Genomic DNA, 22,652 nt, shown 5'->3' with positions numbered 1-22,652 from the left:
TATTTCTAACGTACTGCTCTGCTTAGATTTTAATGAATATGTTATGTCTCTGATAATGGCTCCTGGAGGTTATTGGCTGATTATGAGACAGACTGAAGTTAATACTAGCGCCTCTTTATGATCTACAAAAGCAAAGCAGACGATCAGCAACAAGTCTGATCATTCAAATGTAGTCTTTTTTTGTGCTTTAACCAACAAGTGTGAGAAAACATAAGTCTGAAAACGCACCTGATGAGAGGGGCCAGGCCTGGAGTCAACAGGTCATAGGTTTTCAGAGGACCAGAGAGACAACATGGATGTGGACTGAGGCAAGGCAATGCAAGGCAATGCAAGGCAATGCAAGGCAATGCAAGGCAATGCAAGGCAATGCAAGGCAATGCAAGGCAATGCAAGGCAATGCAAGGCAATGCAAGGCAATGCAATGCAAGGCAATGCAGCTTTATTTGTATAGCGCATTTCATACACGAGGGCAACTCAATGTGCTTTACATTAAAACATTAAAAGCATTGGAGACATTCAGACAAGCATAAAAGAACATAATTAAAATGACAAATATAATAAAACAGAAAAGAAAAGGAAAATTAGAAATATATTAAAAATTACATTAAAATTTTAATTTAAAGTGAGTTAAAATAATCTAAGATAGGAAGGCAGTGGCAAATAAAAAAGTCTTAGTCTTTGATTTAAAAGAGGTGAGAGTTGGAGCAGACCTGCAGCTTTCAGGGAGTGTGTTCCAGATATGTGGTGCATAATGACTAAACGCTGCTTCACCATGTTTCCTTCTGACTCTTGGGACTGAAAGCAGACCAGCACTTGATGACCTCAGAGGTCGAGGTGGTTCATAAAGTAGCAGCAGATCAGCAATGTATTTTGGGCCTAAACCATTCAGTGCTTTATAAACCATCAGCAGGATTTTAAAGTCTATTTCTAAGGAGAGGAGGAGGAGGAGAATCCTTGATTCAGTGATTACCGTGGGAAAACCTTGGTCACATGACTCCAGCTGTCCGGCGGTCCTGCATTCTGAAAACGCAAACGGTGTGTGTTGATGGACCGGACGCAGATCATGGGGAAGTCCTTTCATTTCTTTTTAATTTGATGCTCAGACCATGATCACATGGTATGGAGCCTGTGTCAGCCTTTGTTTGCCTTTTCCACATGGATTTGATGTGTTGACTGCACACGGCCTCTGTTGTTTAAGGTGGAAAACTGCTTCTCAGGTGTTGAAATAATCACTATTATAGCTGTCAGAGAGGTGCTGTTGGAGAGCGATCATCAGCTGGTTTCTGTAGTATTTTTCTAAAATGGAAAGATTGAATATGTCGCCTCAGTTTGCCTTTGACATTTATTTGCTGAAAGCTGTAAATATCATCGAAGGTAGAGAATACACAAGAGGACAATGTGTGATTAAAGTCCCACCAAGAGGCTGGGAGTGGGGATCACAGTTAAATATGACTACAGTTTCATACTTCAAAGTTTCATATGCATTATCTCAAAGTACCTGGAACAATACCTCACCTTTCTCTGACTCATGACGACACAGATTAGAGTTTGCAACCTGCTTCAAAGATGTCTGCTGAGAACTAAACTCGAACAGGCCAAGTCTGCATTTCCAGATTCTCCTTTTCTGCCAGCGCAGCAAAAGTCAGCGTTTTTGTTTGCCATCAACCTTTGTTGGTATCATCATGTGAGACGTTATGGAGAGAAAGCATTGCAGGCGGGGAAGAAAAACCAAGTCAGTGAGGTGTTAAGGTCATGCAGCCTCAGCAAATAAAGACATAATGTGTGTGTGTGTGTGTGTGAGGGAGAGACTGATAAAGGGAGAGAAAGAGAGGTGCAGAAGTGCGATAGGAAGTGAATTAAGGAGAGAGAGAGAGAGAGAAAAGTTGAGGTAGAGAGAGGAAGGTAATGACTGGAAGATGGACAGAGATAGCGGTGCCTTGCAGCCAGTGTCCATATCTCCTGCCACCAATGACTCCTCCTGCTGCACTACAACTAATGGACTCTGCCGTCTTATCTGCCCCCCTCTTTCTCTCTTTTTCACTCTCTCTTTCTCTCTTCATCCTTTCTATCTCTCACGACTCAATGCCGTTCTATCTCCCCACTTCACGGCAGCTCCCTCTCTATCTTATTTCATCGTGCTGTGGTCTTATTTTCTTTCCTCTCCAGCCTGCTCTGGCTTCTCCCCTCCTTTTTCTCTGCTGTTGTGTTTTTCTTTCTCTTCCCGCTTGCTTAATATGGTTTCCACCCTTCCCGCCGCCATGACCAAACCTTGAGAGTCCATCCTTTCCCCTATCTGCCTTATCTTATCACTGCATTGCACGGATGGAATAATGGAAGAATAAAAAATGCCTTTCTCTTCCTCCTTTATTTCTTTATCTCCTTAAACTCTTTTGTACTGAGTTTGTCGAGCTCCTGTGCCGAGCTGAAAAGTTCCAGATTTTCACTCCAAAATGAAAAATTGTCACCCAAGGAATAAAGAAGTGAGAAATGTTGAATAAATGAAACTACTGAAGTCACTTATTTTGACTTATGGGGACACTTTTTCCTGACTCTAGCTTCTGTGTTCTGATTTAATCAAGCTCACTTTTTAGGGAAAGTTATTCCCTCAATTTGGCACACATTGCCGAAGCGATGAATGTCTCAGAATCTCATCTAAAATCTCATGAGAATGAATGATTCTGACGTGTCCTCTCTATTTGTGTCCCTTCAGATGACTCAGGAGCAGTACATCCTTGCAGCGCAGCCCAACCCGCTCCACCAGCGGGCGGCGTCGGTGTGCGGCGCCCAGGTTTACCCTGCGGTGGGAATCTACGGCTGGAGGAAGAGATGCTTGTACTTCTTCATCCTCCTCCTCCTCGTCACCATGATCGTCAACCTGGCACTGACCATCTGGATCCTTAAAGTCATGAACTTCACTCCGGTAAGAGATGTGTGTGAGTGTGTGTGCGCGCGTGTGTGTGTAATTAAAATGTCATGGTGTTATATGGGTAACTGTTTACGTTGGACTTTATACGAGACAGCTGTTGGATGGTTGAAAGGGTTTGTTGTAATGTAGCACAACATGGGAGAGATGATAAAATCGACAGAGGCTTTACTGGAAATAGTGTGTGTGAGGCTGTGTGTTTGTGCTCATACACAAAGAGGTGTGTGTGTGTGTTTGCTGTAGTTGCACTGATACAGTCGTATGAAAAAGTTTGGGCACCCCTCTGAGCCTGCTTTATAATTTACTCTGTCTTCACAGAAAATGATCAAAGTGGCATGTCATTCATTGTCTAATCAAAGCTGAGTACTGGGGTGTTTTCCAGACAAAAACTTTAAGTGCAGCAATATTAAATTGTATGAAAATAAATCAGATGTCAAAAATAGACTGTGCAAAACTTTGGGCACCCTTGTCATTTTATTGATTTGAATACCTGTAACTACTTAACACTGATTTATTCAAACACAAAATTGGTTTCATGAGCTCATTTAGCATTGAACTTCATAGACAGGTGCATCCAATCATGAGAAAAGGTATTTAAGGGGGGCAAATTCAAGTTGTTCTTCTCTTTGACTCTCTTCTGAAGAGTGGCGACATGGGAACCTGAAAACAACTCTCAAATAACCTGAAAACAAAGATTGTTGAGCATTACGGTTTAGGGCAAGGCTACAAAAAGCTATCTCAGAGATTTCAGCTGTTAGTTTCCATTGTGAGGAACATAGTGAGGAAATGGAAGGCTACAGGCACAGTTCTTGTTAAGGCCAGATGTGGCCGGCCAAGAGAAATATTTGAGAGGCAAAGGCGAAGGATGGTGAATATGGTCAAAAACAACCCACAGACCACCTCCAAGGACCTACAAGATCATCTTGCAGCAGATGGTGTCAAAGTCCATCGTTCAACAATTCAGTGCACTTTGCACAAGGAAAAGCTGTACGGGAGAGTGATGCATAAGAAGCCTTTTCTGAGCACACGGACAGAAACAGAGTCGCTTGAGGTATGCAAAAGCACATTTGGACAAGCTAGCTTCATTTTGGAATAAGGTGCTGTGGATGGATGAAACAAAGATTGAGTTATTTGGGCACAAGCGCCGTTATGGATGGTGGCGAAAGAACACAGCATTCCAAGAAAAACACTTGCTACCCACAGTCAAATTTGGTGGAGGTTCCACCATGCTGTGGGGCTGTGTGGCTTGTGCTGGTACTGGGAATCTTGTTAAAGTTGAGGGTTGCATGGATTCCACTTAATATCAGCAAATTTATAAGAATAATGTTCAAGAATCTGTTGAAGATAGTTGAAGATACGCCGGGGCTGGATATTTCAATAAGATAACAACCCAAAATCCATCCATCCATCCATCCATCCATTTTCTTCCGCTTATCCGGGGTCGGGTCGCGGGGGTAGCAGTCCAAGCAAATTGACCCAGACATCCCTCTCCCCGGCGACACTTTCCAGCTCCTCCTGGGGAATCCCGAGGCGTTCCCAGACCAGGCGGGAGATATAATCCCTCCACCGCGTTCTGGGTCTACCCCGGGGCCTTCTCCCAGTTGGACGTGCCCGGAACACCTCTAAAGGGAGGCGTCCGGGAGGCATCCTTATCAGATGCCCGAACCACCTCAGCTGACTCCTTTCGACGCGGAGGAGCAGCGGCTCTACTCCGAGCTCCCTCCGGATGTCCGAGTTCCTGACCCTCTCTCTAAGGCCGAGCCCAGACACCCTTCGCAGGAAACTCATTTCAGCCGCTTGTATCCGCGATCCTATCCTTTCGGTCATGACCCACAGCTCATGACCATAGGTGAGGGTTGGAACGTAGACTGACTGGTAAATCGAAAGCTTTACCTTCCGGCTCAGCTCCCTCTTCACTACAATGGTCCGATACAACGTCCGCATCACTGCTGACGCCGCACCAATCCGCCTGTGGATCTCACGCTCCATTTTACCCCCACTCGGGAACAAGACCCCGAGATACTTAAACTCCCCCACTTGGAGCAAAGTCTCACTCCCCACCGAGAGAGAGCAATCCACCGTTTTCCGGCAGAGAACCATGGCCTCAGACTTGGAGGTGCTAACTCTCATCCCGGCCGCTTCGCACTCAGCTGCAAACCGCCCCAATGCCCGCTGGAGGTCCCCGCTCGAGGAAGCCAACAGAACCACATCGTCTGCAAAAAGCAGAGATGAGATTCCAAGCTCCCCGAACTGGAGACCCTCCTCCCCCCGGCTGCGCCTTGAGATCCTGTCCATAAAGATTACAAACAGGATTGGTGACAAAGGGCAACCCTGGCGGAGTCCAACACGCACCGAGAACGCGTCCGACTTTGTGCCAAGTATGCAGACACAACTCTCACTTTGGTCGCAGTAGCGGCCCCCGAACCCCATACTCCCGCAGTACCCCCCACAAGAGCCCCCGTGGTACACGATCGTAGGCTTTCTCCCAGTCCACAAAACACATGTAGACTGGATGGGCAAACTCCCATGCCCCCTCCAGGAGCCTCGCAAGGGTAAAGAGCTGGTCCACTGTCCCGCGGCCAGGACGAAAACCACATTGTTCCTCCTGTATCCGAGGTTCGACCTCCGGTCGGAGCCTCCTTTCCAGCACCCTGGAGTACACTTTTCCCGGGAGGCTGAGAAGTGTGATACCCCTATAATTGGAGCACACTCTCCGGTCCCCCTTTTTGAAAATGGGAACCACCACACCGGTCTGCCACTCCACAGGCACCATCCCAGACCTCCACCCGACACTGAAGAGGCGTGTCAGCCAAGACAGCCCAACAATGTCCAGAGCCTTCAGCATCTCAGGGCGAATCTCATCCACCCCCGGCGCCTTGCCACTGCTCAAAAATGTCTCAGGCATTCATGCAGAGGAACAAGAACAATGTTCTAGAATGGCCATCCCAGTCCCCAGACTTGAATATCATTAGAAATCTGTGGGATGATTTGAAGTGGGCTGTCCATGCTCGGAAACCATCAAGCCTAACTAAACTGGAGATGTTTTATAACTGAAGAATTGTCCAAAATACCTTCATCCCGAATCCTCATTACAGGCCTTAGGAAGCGTCTAGTGGCTGTTATTTTTGCAAAAGGAAGCTCTACTAAATATTGATGTGATTTTTCCGTTGGAGTGCCCAAATGTATGCACTTGTCTAATTTTGCTTTGATGCATATTGCACATTTATCGTTAATCCAAAAAACTAAATTTCACTACTGAAATATTACTGTGTCCATCAGTTATTTGATATATCAAAATGAAGTTGCTGATAAAAACACCCAATGATTTATAAATGAAAATAATGGAAATTGTCAGGTGTGCCCAAACTTTTTCATATAACTGTATACCTGCTAACTTGAAAAGTATCACATTTTCATGCTTCTTTGTGTTTGTTTAAATATTCCCACAGATCTGCTTTCAAAACAATTTTTTAAAATAACTTCTTTGATATTTTACCTCCTAATGGTTTATAAATAAGAACACTCATGCAGTATTTTAGTTGGCAAAATGTCAAAAGAGAACTTGCACTACAAACTGAGATTTTTCCTAACAGTCTTAAACCCTTCAGCGTTTGTCTGACAGTGATTTGAGCCCCTGAGACAAACTTGAAGTGCATCCAGGTGTATCTGGAAGTCAAGAAAAGGCATCCCTTTTCTGTGTGCTGCTGTGTTTGTTGTCCAATCAGCAAGTGCTAGGTGAGCACGTTCAGATCAAAAGCCATCTGTATGAGGCAAAGTAATGTTACAGGTTATTAATGACTAGATTTATTCAGAATTAGTATAGTTGAAAATTATAGTGGTAAAGAATGTAAAAATTATGATTGGATTTGGTTGACATTTGACAAAGACATTCTGTCTTTAATATAGGATTGTGTGTGGCACAGACAGTGGGAGGAGTCAGTGGAAGCTAGCCTGGGTTGGAGTCGCACGGTTCTGCCCCGTATCTGTCTGGAATATTGTTTATTAGAATGCAATCAAGCATCATCTGTTACATTTTTGTTTTTGTGACACTAAAGCAGGGGTGTCAAACTCATTTCAGTTCAGGGGCCACACACAGCCCAAATTGATCTGAAGTGGGCCGGACCAGCAAAATCACAACATAATATGTTTGTATGGTCTTTTTTGCCATGATGAGTCTCACAGTGGGCTCTTGCTCTTTAAGCACTGAGACCTGCTGCGAACACACCAAACACACAAGTTATCCATTCACCTGACATCGAATTTAATGTTTACTGCAAAAGAACAGATGGATTATAATAATGAAGAAGGTAAAGTTGACTATTTTGGACTCCTCAGTTCCAGCATGAACAGTTTGCTTGCTGGAGAGTGTTGTATGCAGCGGTGTAGTGCTAGTGTTAGTAGTTAGTGGGTCATCTTATAGTGCCCAAAAAAATCTTTATGAATCTCAATCGGATTATGCAAACAGCAAGTCATTTATTTTAACACTCTGAAAAAAACAAACACTTTTCAGCTTCTGGTTCACTCAGTCAGCACCATAGACTGTATAAAATATGCTGCTCGACTGCTATTGTGATGTAAAGAGGCTGGCTGACTAGCCAACAACTCCAGTGTTCCCACCTGTCAGTCAAGTCAGCTGTGCCTCTCATTGGAAGACTCATAATCTCAATATCTTCCAAATTGCTGCATTAGAAAAAAACTCAACCCCTACAGTGTGAGCCGATAGAGAAATGAGCTATCCAGACTACACTGGTCTTTTGTACCAGGCTGTAAACATGTTTATTTGTACTGTAAAGATCGTCTTGAGCCAGCCTCAAGCAGATCCTCAATGAACTGCAGTTTTTAGCACTTCCACATTGGACTCATATTTTATAGACCAGAGGTTGCCGCCTGATCTCAACTGAATTTTGCAAATAGCAAGTAATCTATCTTCTCACTTTAAGAAAAAAAAGCATTGTTCAGGTTCAGGTTTACTCCTATAATTTTATGTGACCCCCCAGAGGACAAATCTGAAATAGTAGTTACTTTCATTGAAAACTTCCAGTTAATGTGTTCTCTGTAATTTCTTCACTTTGCAAAGTGGTTCCGCGGGCCGGATTTGAACCTTTGGCGGGCCGGTTTTGGCCCGCGGGCCGCATGTTTGACACCCCTGCACTAAAGGAACACCAGAATAAAGTTGCTTTTGTTTTTACATTGTACAACGGCTCAGGAGTGGATGATTGCTCTGGATGCAACAGGGATACACGAGTAAGCCAGACTTTTAGCTAGCAATGCAATTTTGTCAGCTACGCCATCTAGTTTTAAAACAAACACTCTCTGCTGAGTCTCAGTTTCACTGTAAACGGTCAGCTTCACAGAGGCTTCACTCGGGTTTACCTCAAGCAGCAACCTCCGGTCTAAAAATATGAGTGCAACGCAGAAGTGCTAAAAACTGCAGTTCTTTGAGGATCCACTTGAGGCTGGCTCCGGAAGTACCTAAAACCACATACACACCAATTCAAATAAGACGATCTTTACAACAGAAATAAACATGCTTACAGTCTGGTACAAAAGACGAGTGTAGTCTGGATAGCTAGAAGATATTGAGATTATGAGTCTTCCAATGAGAGGCACAGCTGACTTGATTGACAGGCGGGAACACTGTAGCTGTTGGCTAGGAGGCTCAAAGCCCGCCTCTTTACCTCACAATCGCTCGACAGCAGCAGTATGGCTGCCGCCAACGATTGGCTTCAAAACAGCGCTTCAGAAACAGATGAGTGACGTCATGGATACCATGTCCGTATTTATACAGTCTATGGTTTACCTCAGCTGTATGAACCCTGAAAAAGAAACTGGCATTTCTATTTTTATTATTTGCAATAACAGATATTAAGTGTGCTTAAAATAATCCCTGATGCAGATTTGAGAAGAAGAAAAATGGAGGCTTCGTTAGTTCATCTTTTAAAATCTGTATTTGTTGGATGAAATCTAAATGCAGACTGACTTTACTGACAGTGTCAGGCAGATTTGTTGCTCAAATTGAAATGTTTTGTCTTGACCAAGCAGCAACCTCCAGTCTAAAAATATGAGTCCAATGCAGAAGTGTTAAAAACTGCATTTCATGGAGTATCTACTTGAGGCTGGCCCCGAAAGTACCGGAAACCACATGCACATGAATGGGAAAAAGCTGATCTTTACAGCAGAAATAAACATGTTTACAGTCTGGTTCAAAAGACGAGTGTAGTCTGGATGGCTCATTTCTTGATCGGCACACACTGTACAGGGGTGAATTTTTTTCTAACACTGCAATTTCAAAGATATTGAGACTACGAGTCTTCCAATGAGAGGCTCAGCTGACTTGATTGACAGGCTGGCACATTGTAGCTGTTGGCTAGGCGACTCAAAGCCCGCCTCTTTACCTCACAATCGCTCGACAGCAGCAGTATGGCTGCCACCAACGATTGGCTTCAAAACAGCGCTTCAGAAACAAATGGGTGACATCACGGATACTCCGTCCATTATTTATACAGTCTATGGTCTTGACTGAAAAGCTTGCTGCACTTACAGATGTCTGTATCAGATGTCATTACAGCTGTATTGCGTTCAACCTTTTGCTCTCCACACAGAATGTTTCTCCTTCTGATACTTGATAGATCAATACAACTTGGTGTACAAAAGCACTTAAATCCTGACCTCGGAGTACAGAATCTACTTTATATTTTGGATTAAGTAAATAGAGATCAAAAATGTGCTTCCACTGCTCAAACTGTCAGAGAGCTTGAGCCTCAAAGTTTGTGATTTTTGCCCCACTGCTTCATATAACCAGTGCACACTCTGCAGCCCTCTGTTAAACTCTGAACCAGTCCAAACACAGAAACTCCTCTCCCAATCTGTTCCTATTCATCAGCCTTCATGTGCTTCTGACATGTTTTTTTATGCTCTGCTGGTCTTGCTTTGAAATTTAAGTATGTTCTCATTTTTATTAGCTTTTATTATTGCTGTTGACGTCCACGCTGGGCCTCTTTGCTTCCTGCTTTGCTGGCAGCTTTTTGGAGAGCACTTCAAAACACAGTGGGTTTGTGCTTTTAAGATGCCAAATAAAAACACTGGAGTTGACTGACAGGAGAGAAGAAAAGCTGGTGAAGCAGTAATATCTGGTGCAGGAAACTCTAAATGGGTCTTTGTTTTGATCTGGAAAAGTGCTCACTTTACACGGCTCTGACGACTCACAGAAATAGAAACAACAGTCAGTGCGAGTACATTTATTTATCTATAATTTATGCAAGCCTCTGTTAGATTATTCCTCTCATTTCAACCTCCACTTTCTAGGCATGTCATCCTGGGGTTACAGCACCCCTACATCTCATATCCCACACCGCCTCGGGGTTGAAGGAGCTAAGCTGTGATAGTATATATGCAAATGAGGGAGGATTTGACCCCCGTAAACCTCTGGCAAAGCCTTCCCACATCATGCCTTATGTTTCAATAAGCAACTCCAGAATATAAGAGAGCAGGGGGGGGGGGGGGGGGGGGGGGGGGGCAGCTAAATATGCCCGAGGGCAGGCAGCCAGCACAGAGCATGAAAGAGCAGAAGATATTTCATCGGCCATATATGATGAGTGGAACACCGAGACGTGTGAGGAACGAGGAGACAGAGGGATGATAGAGATGGAGAGAAAGATTAAAGTGAACTAGGAGATGAATAAAACATGATACAGTTTGTGTTATTAGTACACTGTTATTATTCTGACTTAGTATGAAACATAAAACAATGAGATCAAATCTAGCTGGAAGAATAAGGCGCACACATTTATCAGAAAAAGACCTGAAAACATGTCCGCTGTATGGATGGCTTTTAAATACTGCATGTAGACCCGACTGATCCCTGGAGTTGAAAAGGTTTAGACATCTATTAAAGTGATGTTTTATGCAGGATATAACATTCAGTCTCTGATGCATTGTATTCTTCTATAACAATTTCACGTTAGAGCTTCTATGAGGAGCTCAAGGCTTGTGTTGATCTTGGAGAGTCAAAGTGGTTCGTCTAATCTTCTTGCAGATCTCATCCTGTTTGCAGACGTTGCATTTTCAAGACAAAACATCTTAACAATCAGGAATATCACTCACTGTGAATCTATTCAGTGCAAAACATAAACAAAGGCTGTGAATTACTTTGTCTGGCACCTTCTTCCTGGTTGCATTAACAGGCATGCAAAATGACCACATAGATAATGTCAGTCATGTCCCTCATGGTCTCTTTTATATCTGTATCTCATCTCAGAGAAGTCGGTTTTATAAGCAGGTATGAATCTCCTCACAGGGGCTTTCTATTCAGTTATTTGAAGTTAAAGGCGTGGAGGTCAGAACTAGATATCGGTTTGCATGGATAGCGTATTTGTAGGGCTGTCAAATGAATGCAGCAATCAATCAATCAATCTTTATTTGTATAGCAGCAAATCCCAACAAACGTTCTCCTCAGACTCTTTCCAAACAGAGCAGGTCTAGACCGTACTCTATGTTCTCTTATTAACTAGGGATGGGCATTTAAAGCCAAAATACTATTCGATAATCATTGGCATCTATTCAACGATTATTGATAATCCCCCCCCACACACACAACCACATACACACACACACCTGTCCCATTAACAGCCCGTGTGTGGGTCAGTCTCGTTAACCAGCAGCAGGACGAGGTACTGCTAGTAGCCATGCTCAGATTCAGAAAATCCCTTCGACTGTCGCTAATGTTTTCTTCTTCTTTTGCTATTTAATGCAGCATTCTTCTTCTTCTGTTTGCTAATGTGGTTAGTAAACAGCTTTAAGACGCTCTGTAGCCACCGTCTGCAGGGAATACTCTATTACAACCAGGCACCGGTAAAAATGATGAAAAATGTACTTTTAAAATGGGAAAATATTCAAAGTAACTCACAAATATACGAATATTTGAAAATCATTGCCCATCCCTAGTATTAACAAAGACCCAACATCAAGACAGGATCAGATCCAGTCCCATCTTCCAGACAGGACTCAGTCTGATCTCATCTTAATCCACCATGAGCAGAGCACTTTGCAGCATTTAGCAAGTTACAGTGGCAAGGACAAACTTCCTTTAACAGGCACCCAGACTCTGGAACTCCCTCCCCCCACATATAAGACAGTCGGACTCCACAACATCATTCAAATCCCAACTCAAAACTCACCTTTTCAAACTGGCTTATTCCCTCTAACTCATATGTGTCAAACTCAAGGCCCGCGGGCCAAGTCCGGCCCGCGGTGGCATTACCTTTGGCCCGCGAGATAATATCATATTATTTATAGAGCTGGCCCGACGGTATTTTGCACGCACCACTAAAACTACAAGTCCCACAATGCACTGCATGTCAATCGAGGGCCCGCACGCGAGAGCCGTTACCCGACTCCGCTCATCATCAGCCTTATGAAGCTAGTCACCTGCAGTCAACTTTCAGCTATCCCTCTCACCCAAAAATGGCTAAACGAAAGGTGGACTTTGAAAACAGGGGGGTTCAAGACAGGTGGGAGGCAGAATATGCATGTGCGCAACAGAGGAAAATTTGGGATTAAGATCAATGCATGGCACAACTACGAGGAAAGATCTCTTTGAAGAGGTATCCAGATGTGTAAATGAAACGAGGCTGCCTTTGGTTAAGCGTGTGGGACTGACGACGGATGAGCGTCCGCAAAGTGCGGGCAAAAGAGTGGATTAGTGGGCAGGATCCGGGAGAAGATGTGGGAGGAAAACAGCGCAGGTGAGCAGACAGTTTATCACTGCATCATACATCAGGAATTGCTGTGTGGCAAAGCCTTGAAAATGGACCATGTGATGAGCACCATAACACGAGCAGTTAACTTCATAAGAGCCATAGTTTTAAATCAGCGTCAGTTCCAGTCTTTTCTGGAGGAGTTGGGTTCAGAATATGGTGACTTGCCCCATCACACAGAGGTGCGATGGCTGAGCCAAGGAAAAGTTCTGTAAAGGTGTTTCAAGTTGCGTGAGGAGATCTGTCAGTTCATGGAGAGCAAAGGGAAAGACACAACAGAGCTCCGTGATACAAAGTTTCTGTGTGAAGTGGCGTTTCTGTGTGACATCACGAGCCATCTCAACGCGCTCAACCTGCAGCTTCAGGGGCGGGGCCGTAGGATCAGAGACATGTACGCTGCAGCGAAGGCTTTTAAAACCAAGCTGCAACTGTGGGACACGCAGATGTTGCAAGAAAACTTGAGCCATTCTCCGTGCTGCCAAACTACCTGTGTGAACAACTGTTCTCTTTGAAGAAGTTAAACAAAACATCTCACAGGAGTCGTCTTACTGATGAACACCTTCACTCAATCCTGAGGATTTCCTCAGCTCAGAGCCTGACCCCAAACATTGATGAACTTACATCCAAGATGAGATGCTGAGTATCTTAGACTAGTGTGCATCACAGAGCAGCAGACTGAGCTTTAATGTTTCCTTTTTGCACTTTTTCTCACTACCACAGGGTATTTTTGGTTTTCTTTGCAGAACTTTTTTTGCTAATGTTGTTGGCCTGTGGAAAAATATTTTCAAAAGAAATTAGTAAAGCTCATTCATTAGATAAGCTGCAGATTGAGCAATAAGAAATGAATGCAACATATTTTTTAATTTTTTAAATGTTTATAGTAATAACTTAAGCTTTGCTAGTTCAGTGTTCAATATGTGCAATAAGTTCATTTCAATAAGTTTTGCAATAAACATTAAACCAGTCCGGCCCCTGACTTGCACCGATTTTTTTATTTTGGCCCTCTGTGTATTTGAGTTTGACACCCCTGCTCTAACTGGACTCTCCGCACTTCCCTAGTTTTTAGTTTCTATTTATGACTCTTTCCATTTGTTTGTTTGTTTGTTTGTTTTTATGACCATGGGTGATTTGAAAGGCGCCCAAAATAAAATGTATTATTATTATTATTATTATTATTGTTAGAAACCTCCAGCAGGACCAGACTCATGTTAGACACACATCTGCAATAATAAGTTGATCTCCTCTCCTCCCATACCTGACATGAGGTAGGTCTAACCACAGGTTCTACTCTGTAAAGTACTAACACACACACACGTCTCATGTTCAAACTCTGCCTGCATTCGTTGATGTGCAGCCTTTCCCTTTCATTGTTCATCTGCTCCTGTAGCTGATTTACGTTTGTTTGAAGTTGTCACATGCTTTCAATTGTTTCCGCTTAGTGGGGCGGCTGTGATTTAGAGTCGGTCGTATCTCAATCAGAAGGTCCCGCAGTCCACATGCCATAGTGTCCCCGGGGAAGACACTTAACCCTGAAGTGGTTAAGAGGAAAATGAAAAAGAAAACAGTAAAAGGGGAGCAAGGCTGTGCACAGAGATGTGTGTGTGTGTTGGTGTGTGTGTGTGTCCCATCAGTAGCAAGGTGATCACACTGGAGTAAGCAAGTATACTCCTTGGGGGAATAACACTTAATGAGGTGAAAACAGGGAACAATTAAAATGTGTAAGTTAGTGATAAAATCTGGAAACAGGGTTATGCAGTATGTCTCCTCGTAATGAAATGCACCTCACGTTGCAGATAGACAAGATTAATTCATCACAAAGCCTGCAATTAAATAGATTATGTTTCTTCATCATGCCACAACACATTATTTGACCTTGACACAGTCTTGACTTTATCTTAACCACCATGCCTCCCTATGAAAGCATTGTTGATGTATCGGAGACACATTTTACAGCCTTTGAATTCATGTGATGGCAAGAAGAAGAAGAAAGAGGAGCATGGTGTTGTGGAAGACTTTGTGAAACGGTCGTGATGTGCTCGGCCTTGAGCCCAGTTTTCTGCAGTTTTCTGTTGGAGGAGAGAGCTAAAGAAAGAAGGAAGAGGATTGATAAAGTTGAGTTAGCGTCCGCTCATGTGGTTTAAAAACGGTCTGCTCTCAGTTGCTCCTTCCTGTCGTTTGCTTCCCAAGTCACTGAGACGTGTTTCTTGCTGCTCAATGGAGGGAAAGTTAGTGGATGGTGACATTTCAGAGGCTGTCTGCAAAGTCAGTTACCTAACAGAGCTGCAGAGCTCATCGTCACGTAATCACAGAATCTTTTCTGGTTCAAAGGATGATCTGAAGAAATGATCGGACAGCTGATTGGATAAAATCTGATCAAATTTGAGATGTAGGTTGCAAAAGAACCGTGAAGTCCAAGATTTACGAATATGGGAGACACTGACAGACAATCCTGAGAGAAGAAATACAACAAAAGTGTGTTAGGAGGCAACATAAGCTCGATCATGCACTGTAATTACAAGAGAAAGCATCTTTTCATTTATTCCTGAAGTTGAAATGTGCCTTCCAATATTCTTAAGACAACACTTGAATATCCATTATCTTCATTATCTTGACCGCTTATCCTGTTAGGGGTCACAGGGGGGGTGGAGCCTATCCCAGGCGGCTTCGGGCGGAAGGCAGGGTACACCCTGGACTGGTCGCCAACCTATCACAGGGCTAACACAGAGAGACAGACAACCATTCATGCACACACTCACACCTACAGGCTATTCAGAGTGACCAATCAACCTGGTGAGCATGTTTTTGGACTGTGGGAGGAAGCCGGAGTACCTGGAGAGAACCCACGCATGCGCAGGGAGAACATGCAAACTCCACACAGAAAGGCACCTGACCGACAGGGGACTCGAACCAGGAACCTTCTAGCTGTGAGGCCGTGCCTGGAGTAATTTAGCTGAGTTTAAAAGGATTAAAGTGCTCATAAGAATAACAAATGAATCAAGGTATTTTTTGCACAATCACCAGCCATACCGGTTTGTGTTGCCCTTTGACCCCTCAGTGACCGCTGGACTAGTGTGACTGCACTGCAGTGCTGTATCAAAATTTCACAAAGCAACTTTATTTAGCATTTCAAAGACTGTTTGGGTGTTTGTTTGTCTGCACTGAGCTGACAATCAGATGTGAATACAGTCCAGAGAACTTCAAAAGAGCGAGGATAGTGGCGTACCTTTAAAACAACGCCGTCTCCACCAAAGGTATGTTGATAGAGGTCGTGTATGGTGCATGTGGCTTTGTCGTATATTTGTCTTTTAGAGGATCTGTGATGTTTGCAGACTGTCATGCTCAGTCTTTAAGACGTTAAGATCCTGCATTTGATGGAAGGAGCGTGCATGCTTACGAACATTGGGTGATTTTCACCCATGTGATGTGGTTATGTGATTTTCATTGTGTTGCTGCTGTTTGAGTTGCATGGGTCCCTGGGTAGCTTCATGCTGCTCTCTGATTGCACCCAAGGGTGTCCTGTTTCCCTTCTACCATCCCTGTTTTTTCAGCAGGCACATGTTCGGGTGATTTTCACCTGACGTTAGTAATTGAGAGTAAATTCTTTGTTTATCTCTCCAACATTTATCAGTGATCCAGGGAGACTGTGCCTTGTGTGGATAAGGCTCACATGTCCCAGAAATGGTTGGCCCAAATAACAAATTCCCAGCTCTATTATTTAAAAAGTAATCAATAGTTATCAATTATCATTAATGATTCCCTAATTTTTCACTAATTTTGTTGCATTTTTATAGGGTCCCACTATGATATTTGTTTTGCATTTTATGATATGTTTTATCCTGGGAAATACAAGAGGAGTACTTCAATTTGCAATGCATTTTTGTACTATGATATATTTTATTGTGAAGTATATTTTATCGGGTATATTATATGGGGTAAAATATACCTATGTTACCACCAGAGTTAAGAGGAGGAGGGGGTTGTTGTCTTTGTAAAGTTAAATCTAGAACATGAAGAAGGCCATCTTGCTTTAGGACCTGGCTCTGTGAAAGACTATATTCTGCTTTGTCGTTTTAACCTCTGCCTGTTGACACTGTGGCAAAAACGTCGGTCTTGCTCATATGATATGTCGGGATACTAACAGGGAACTTCCACCAGGTCCACTGTTTCTGCTCTTGTCAATGTGTGTGATTCCACTGGCTCTGCTGCATTGTGTATCTGCTCCGTCAATCAGGGCCCTCTGCAGCAGATACACAAGTCCTCTGTTGAATGTCAAAGCACGGTGCATCAATCAGCACATAGCAGATTGATCAAAACAGGAAGTCAGACTCTGTTGCAATATTAAAACATCCGATCAATTTTCAGAGTAAAATACTCTGTGTTGACATAACTACATTAACAAACAATCATAAGGAGTGGAGCCAGGACTGGAGGCAACAGGTCAGAAGATTTCAGAGGTCACTGTATGAGCATAATCAGAAAACTAGTGATTCTGCAATTACCATAGAAAACCCTCAGTCTTGCGACTGTAGTTGTCCGGAGTAGCCAAACTACACCGGAGGCAAACAGACAACCAGTGGAAGTCCAGCGTAATTGCAAAACCTACCCACTCACTATACATTACCGCTAACTTGTTCATCGCCAACATAATGGGTAAGCTTGTATGTTTTAAACACGTGTTACTTGCAATTTTCTTTGGACTGAGACACAGCAAACCAATAAGATTGAGGCTCTTTATTATTGTCTTTATTTGTAACAACAGCATTAACTTCAATTTAGCTCTTTGATTTTTTCAAGTAGCTTTGTCGTGACGTTCTATCTACAGTTGTCAGGGTGTGCTCTCAACAGAGGGACCCAGGAGCTGAGACGGAGACAAATTGAAGAGTACAATCAATTTATTGTGGAGACAACTGAGGTAAAACAAAAATATCCAGGAAGCCAGCTCCAAGACGCCTGGTGAAAAACAGGTAGCAGGAGGATCGCTGCACACAGAGAGAAAAAACACAGCGCGTTAGGCATGAGGGGAAAAAACTCTAATCTTTAGACACACTTGATGACTAAGTACTTGACGATTATAATCACCCGTGGCGAAGGAACAATCCGGCACTAAAGTGGCAGGAGGACCAGGTATTTGTAGTGCTGCTGATTCAGATCGCTCACAGGTGTGTCTCCTGAGCCACACCTTCACCAAGCACACAGGAAGGAGGGGGCAAAGGCAGAGAGGAGGGTTAACACAACAGGGGAGAGAAGCCACTGCCACAGCCATGACAACAGTGGTGGAAAAATATTTTCAGACACCCATGCATTTGTGAAATATTTCATTGAGAATAACTCTGCAAGTGCAATTTCTTTTAGTCCAGTCCCAGCCAGGTTTATTTATTTATTTGTTCAGTTTTGAACACATTCTCTGTTATTTGTTGACTTTGATACCGACAATGTTGAGAACTGACATATTGAAACTGTCAAGAATTTAGTTTTGTTAGTTTTTCTTGTAAACAATAACTAAAAAATATATAATTTGTATTTGTTTATGTCTGCCTTTCACAAATATTTTATGACAGTATTTGAGATTGGATAAAATTTTAAGGTTGTCCAAAAACTTTTTTCCACCACTGTAGATCTGTAACATTTGCTGTATTTATTTATTTTTTGAATTGAATTGAATTGAATTAAATTGAATTGAATTGAATTTATTTCAATTTAATTTTACCTTTATAATTACTATTATTATTATACTTATTATATTTTCAACTATGTAAGTACATTGTTGTATTCCCCGTTCCCCTGTTGTAAGCTGCTGGAACAAAATAATTTATCCCAATGGGGGATCAATAAAGAATATCTTATCTTATCTTATCTTATCTTATCTTACATAAGATAGCTTGAGACTCATTTTCATTTTGAAGAACATGGCGAGAGGGGAAGCAGTATAATTGTAAGTACAGTGTTAAAAGTGTGATCCTTTTAGCATGTAACGATGAACACATTAAACACAGTAATTACAAGGCTGTAACTTTCTGTGTCTTCAATCATTCTTCACATCTTTCTCCACTTTGTGTATTGTTTGTTTTCTGCAGCAGTCAACAAAAGAGCGAATGCTCCATCTGAGGTGTCACTGCGCACCCCAGGACATTTGCACAAAGTTAATTTTTCTCTGTTAACTGTTGTTGCGCTGCTTGTTGCCACTTTGCACCTTCACACCTCCGATGCTGGGCCTCTATGTGAAACAGGTTTTTCATCTGAAACACCCCGCTGCTTTATTTGTCTCTGCAGCTCCGGTGGAAATCTGAACACTACAAGAGGCTTACCGCTATTATCAGCTCAGCTTATCAGTTTGAAGGCAACAAACACAAAGGATACAATCTCACACTCATACAAACACACCACTATGTTTCCCTTCCTCATCATCTCTCATTTCAAATCTGGCCATAGGGGGCTGCTTCCTCTCTGGCTCCATGATTGTCATTTTCACCGTCTCCATTCAGATCACGTCTGAGCGGCGGTGGCGGCATAATGAAGGCCTTTCTCAAACTTTTTGTTTTGTTTGGAGTTGCCAGATGCGATTCTCATTGTGATGGTGTGGGGAGAAGAAGAGATTTGTCTTTGAAGAGACAGCTTTGGCAGTAAATTGGAGAGGAGGGACCTGTGGGGGATAGGAGTTTACATGTGTGTGTGTGAGCGTGTGTGTGTGTGTGAGAGAGAGAGGGAATCAGGGGGGAACTGAGGGAGAGTATACGTGTTTGTGCCAGCAATTATTCAGCGATTGTTCATGCTGATTTGTGTGTGTGAGAGTGTGTGATTTGCCATGCTTGGGTGTGTCTGTGCCACATTAGTGCGTGTGTGTGTGTGTGTGTGTGTGTGTGTGTGTGTGTGCGTGTGTGTCCTCCCTTGAGTCCTTTGGGTTTTCACTGCAAAGAGATTCAATTCCAGCTGTCACTCACCAATCAGCCGGCCTAATTCCTGGGCTGGTCTAGACTATGGTGTGATTAAATGTGTGTGTGTGCATGCGTTCCTGTGTGTGTGTGTGCATTTTCTGCACTGTGTGTTTTTCATCTAATTACCTTCCACTATGTTTTGCCCCCTCATAACACGGTTTGCAGTGTGCTGCTCTGCATCCTGGCCTGAAGACCTATTAAACATGCACGGCTGCACAGCGAAGCGAGAGATATGAACTTCACAGAAGAAAAGACTTGTGTACAGTTTTTTTATCTTTGATCATATAACTTATAAATACCACATTAAAGTGATAGATAGAAGAGGGATAAAATTAAAATTGCCACTGGTCTGTAATTTCTGACGTTGGCAAATTTTTACTAGGACTGTGTGAGGAGTGCTTCTTTTAGTTTTTAATCACTGTTGGCTGCCAACCAGCGAGGGTATAAAATAAAACTTTACTCTTGTGGTACTTTTCATAAAAGAGTTACAGTGTGCTACTCAGACGATAAAACGGCGATTGAAAAATCAATAAAAATGACCAACATTAATTAGAAACGAGGTTATGGCTGCATAAAAACCAACAGGGAAATACAACAGGAATAAAACAAGCAAAAACAAATCTGTCCAGTGAGTAGCTCATTAAGCTGAAGTCTCAAAGTTAGTGTTTCTGACAGTCTCCAAAACTGGAGTCGAGCAACTCCGGGGCAGCCCTATGGATGTCTCATAGGTCCCAATAAATCTGTAATAATAACTTCATTTTGCTTTTTAATTGACTGATCCACTTTGGGTTTTAGAATTTGTGAGATTGACTGAACTTTTTACGAGCATTATACCACATTTATGTGATCCATAACGAGCCTAAGACTCAGTTTCCTTCCTTTATTAGAATATAACACTGATGAGGGTAAAACTGTGGATTCTTGGTTTGGCGTAAAAGAGTAAAAGCAGGAAACAGCAGAGGTAAGGGTAAATTCTGGGTCCTATTTTACATGATTTAAAAGCAGCTTCATAACAAACATTGCAGTTTCGCCAACATCTGCTTCTGTCCTTGCACTCACTGAACCCCGGCAGCATTCCTCCTCCGCTGCTCGTATTATCATGCCATTCGGATTTTGATTTAAATATATGAATAATTAATATATCCCGAATAAGAAGTCAATCTGACACTGCCTCTCAAATCGTCTCGACAGAAAATAGCATCACATTCTTGCTTGTCATAATTCAATCGGATTGAAGTCATGAACCAGTGAAGGTGTTCTCTGTTGCCATTCCTTGTCAGCATACTTCACTGATTCCTCCTGACATCCAGACTAAACACTGACTCAGGTTGCATGTAGGGAAGCAGGTATGGAAGAGGTAACTAGCTATTACTGGATTATTATTTGAAGAAACACTAAAAACTAGACCAATAACTGCATTTTCTGCACTAAGAGGGGTGATCAACATTACAGGCTCCTTCAGAACCTACAAGAGAACACCAGTGGCTGCAACACAACACCTGCACAGTCTGCTAAAAATCTCCTCAATAGGCCATGCAACTGTCTAATGCACAGCTTCTCTAGTTACAACATAAACTGCACTGTGCTGGTTTTTCTCGTCCTCCAAGCCGGCGTCATCACTCAAACACTGTACTGCAGGAACAATAGTTACACACGGTAAAAGCCCAGAAACGCAAGCAGAGCAGGAATACACAGGTGTTAAATTCACAGAGACACAGTTATAAGAGTACAGGTAGGCTTTACACAACACACAGTGCACACAGCTGGATCACTGACACACAAACACACACAGAAGATGACTTGATTTCAGGAAGTTGAGTTGATTCCACGCGACCTACCTGTTTTGTTAAGTGTCTTAGCAATTCTTACTCAAAAGCAATATCTTAAAAATGTTATTATAAACTAACTTTCATGTTTGTTGAATAAGGCTTTTGTTGAGTTGTGGGAAGCACTGTTATTGAGATGCATCATTGTGCCTTGAAATGCAATGCAGAGTTCGAATCATGGCTTAGCAAGCAATAACATATATCTAAACTCCATCCATCCACCCATTATCTTGACCGCTTATCCCGTTAGGGGTCACGGGGAGCTGGAGCCTATCCCAGCTGGCTTTGGGCGGAAGGCAGGGTACAACCTGGACAGGTCGCCAACCTATCACAGGGCTAACACAGAGAGACAGACAACCATTCATGCACACACTCACACCTACGGGCAATTTAGAGTGATCAATCAGAGAGAACCCACGCATGCACAGGAAGAACATGCAAACTCCACACAGAAAGGCACCCGCCCGACCGGAGATTCAAACCAGGAACCTTCTAGCTGTGAGGCAACAGCGCTACCCACTGCACCACCGTGCAGCCCATATCTAAACTCCTCCTTTTCTTCTCTTCTGGTTGATCCCTGAACTGAACCAAACCGTGAGCACCCATTCAACTAAGCGGAATTTGCATGTTTGCCTCGTTGTAGCATCATGTGTGGAGTTCCATAAGGGTCACTTCTTGGTGCATTGCATATTCTCTATAGGGACATGTGTCTGTCAAGTTCTGTCATCTTTGCTAGTCAGCACCAGTTGGTTCTACAAAAAACTAATATTGTTATCATTGTAGGCCTGAAATCCTGATCACATGTAGTTACAATGTAATGCAACATCCAGCCACTACCTGTGGCTGTAACTCCAGTTAATGGCTGCTGAATTAATCCTGCAATGCTCTATTACCTGTGTAGTGGCAACTCTTAGAAAAAACCTTCTTTTGCCACTTCTGCAGGGCGTGATCTTTCTGACTCGTGCTTTGTGAAATAGTTTTACTAAAAAATGAAATAAATGCTGTATAAAAATAAACAAACCGAGAATTTATTGAAAATAGCGATAAACAAAATCACTTCTCTCGTCGCTATTGACTTATATTTCTGCAAAAGCGACAAAACTATACAAAACCAAACAAGCTACGGTAAGCAAATATTGTTGCTCCTTGTCCTGCTCAGATGAAAGCACACATTGCAACGCACATGCTCAGTAGCTCTCATTTAGCAGCACCAATT

The 22,652-nt window shown here is 42.9% G+C and overlaps 1 protein-coding gene and 1 long non-coding RNA gene across 2 annotated transcripts in view; one reads left to right on the top strand and one right to left on the bottom strand.

The window, feature by feature from the left end:
* The first annotated feature begins 2,707 nt into the window (after positions 1 to 2,707).
* LOC117815294 (zeta-sarcoglycan) overlaps positions 2,708 to 22,652 on the top strand; it is a 365,700-nt gene continuing 345,755 nt past the window's right edge. Inside the window, exon 1 of the mRNA XM_034686927.1 lies at positions 2,708 to 2,920. Coding sequence (XP_034542818.1) covers positions 2,711 to 2,920 — 210 coding nt within the window. The 5' untranslated portion in view covers positions 2,708 to 2,710. The remainder of the gene's footprint in view (positions 2,921 to 22,652) is intronic.
* LOC117815295 lies at positions 17,552 to 17,802 on the bottom strand. Its single transcript, XR_004631786.1, has 2 exons — positions 17,758 to 17,802; positions 17,552 to 17,657 (listed from the first exon to the last, which is right to left on the bottom strand). It is a non-coding gene; the product is annotated as an uncharacterized LOC117815295 (long non-coding RNA).

The sequence above is a fragment of the Notolabrus celidotus genome, chromosome 7 (assembly GCF_009762535.1).
Source record: "Notolabrus celidotus isolate fNotCel1 chromosome 7, fNotCel1.pri, whole genome shotgun sequence".
Taxonomy (NCBI): Eukaryota; Metazoa; Chordata; class Actinopteri; order Labriformes; family Labridae; genus Notolabrus; species Notolabrus celidotus.
The sequence above is the reverse complement of the archived record's forward strand: the minus strand, read 5'-3'. Positions and strand labels throughout refer to the sequence as shown.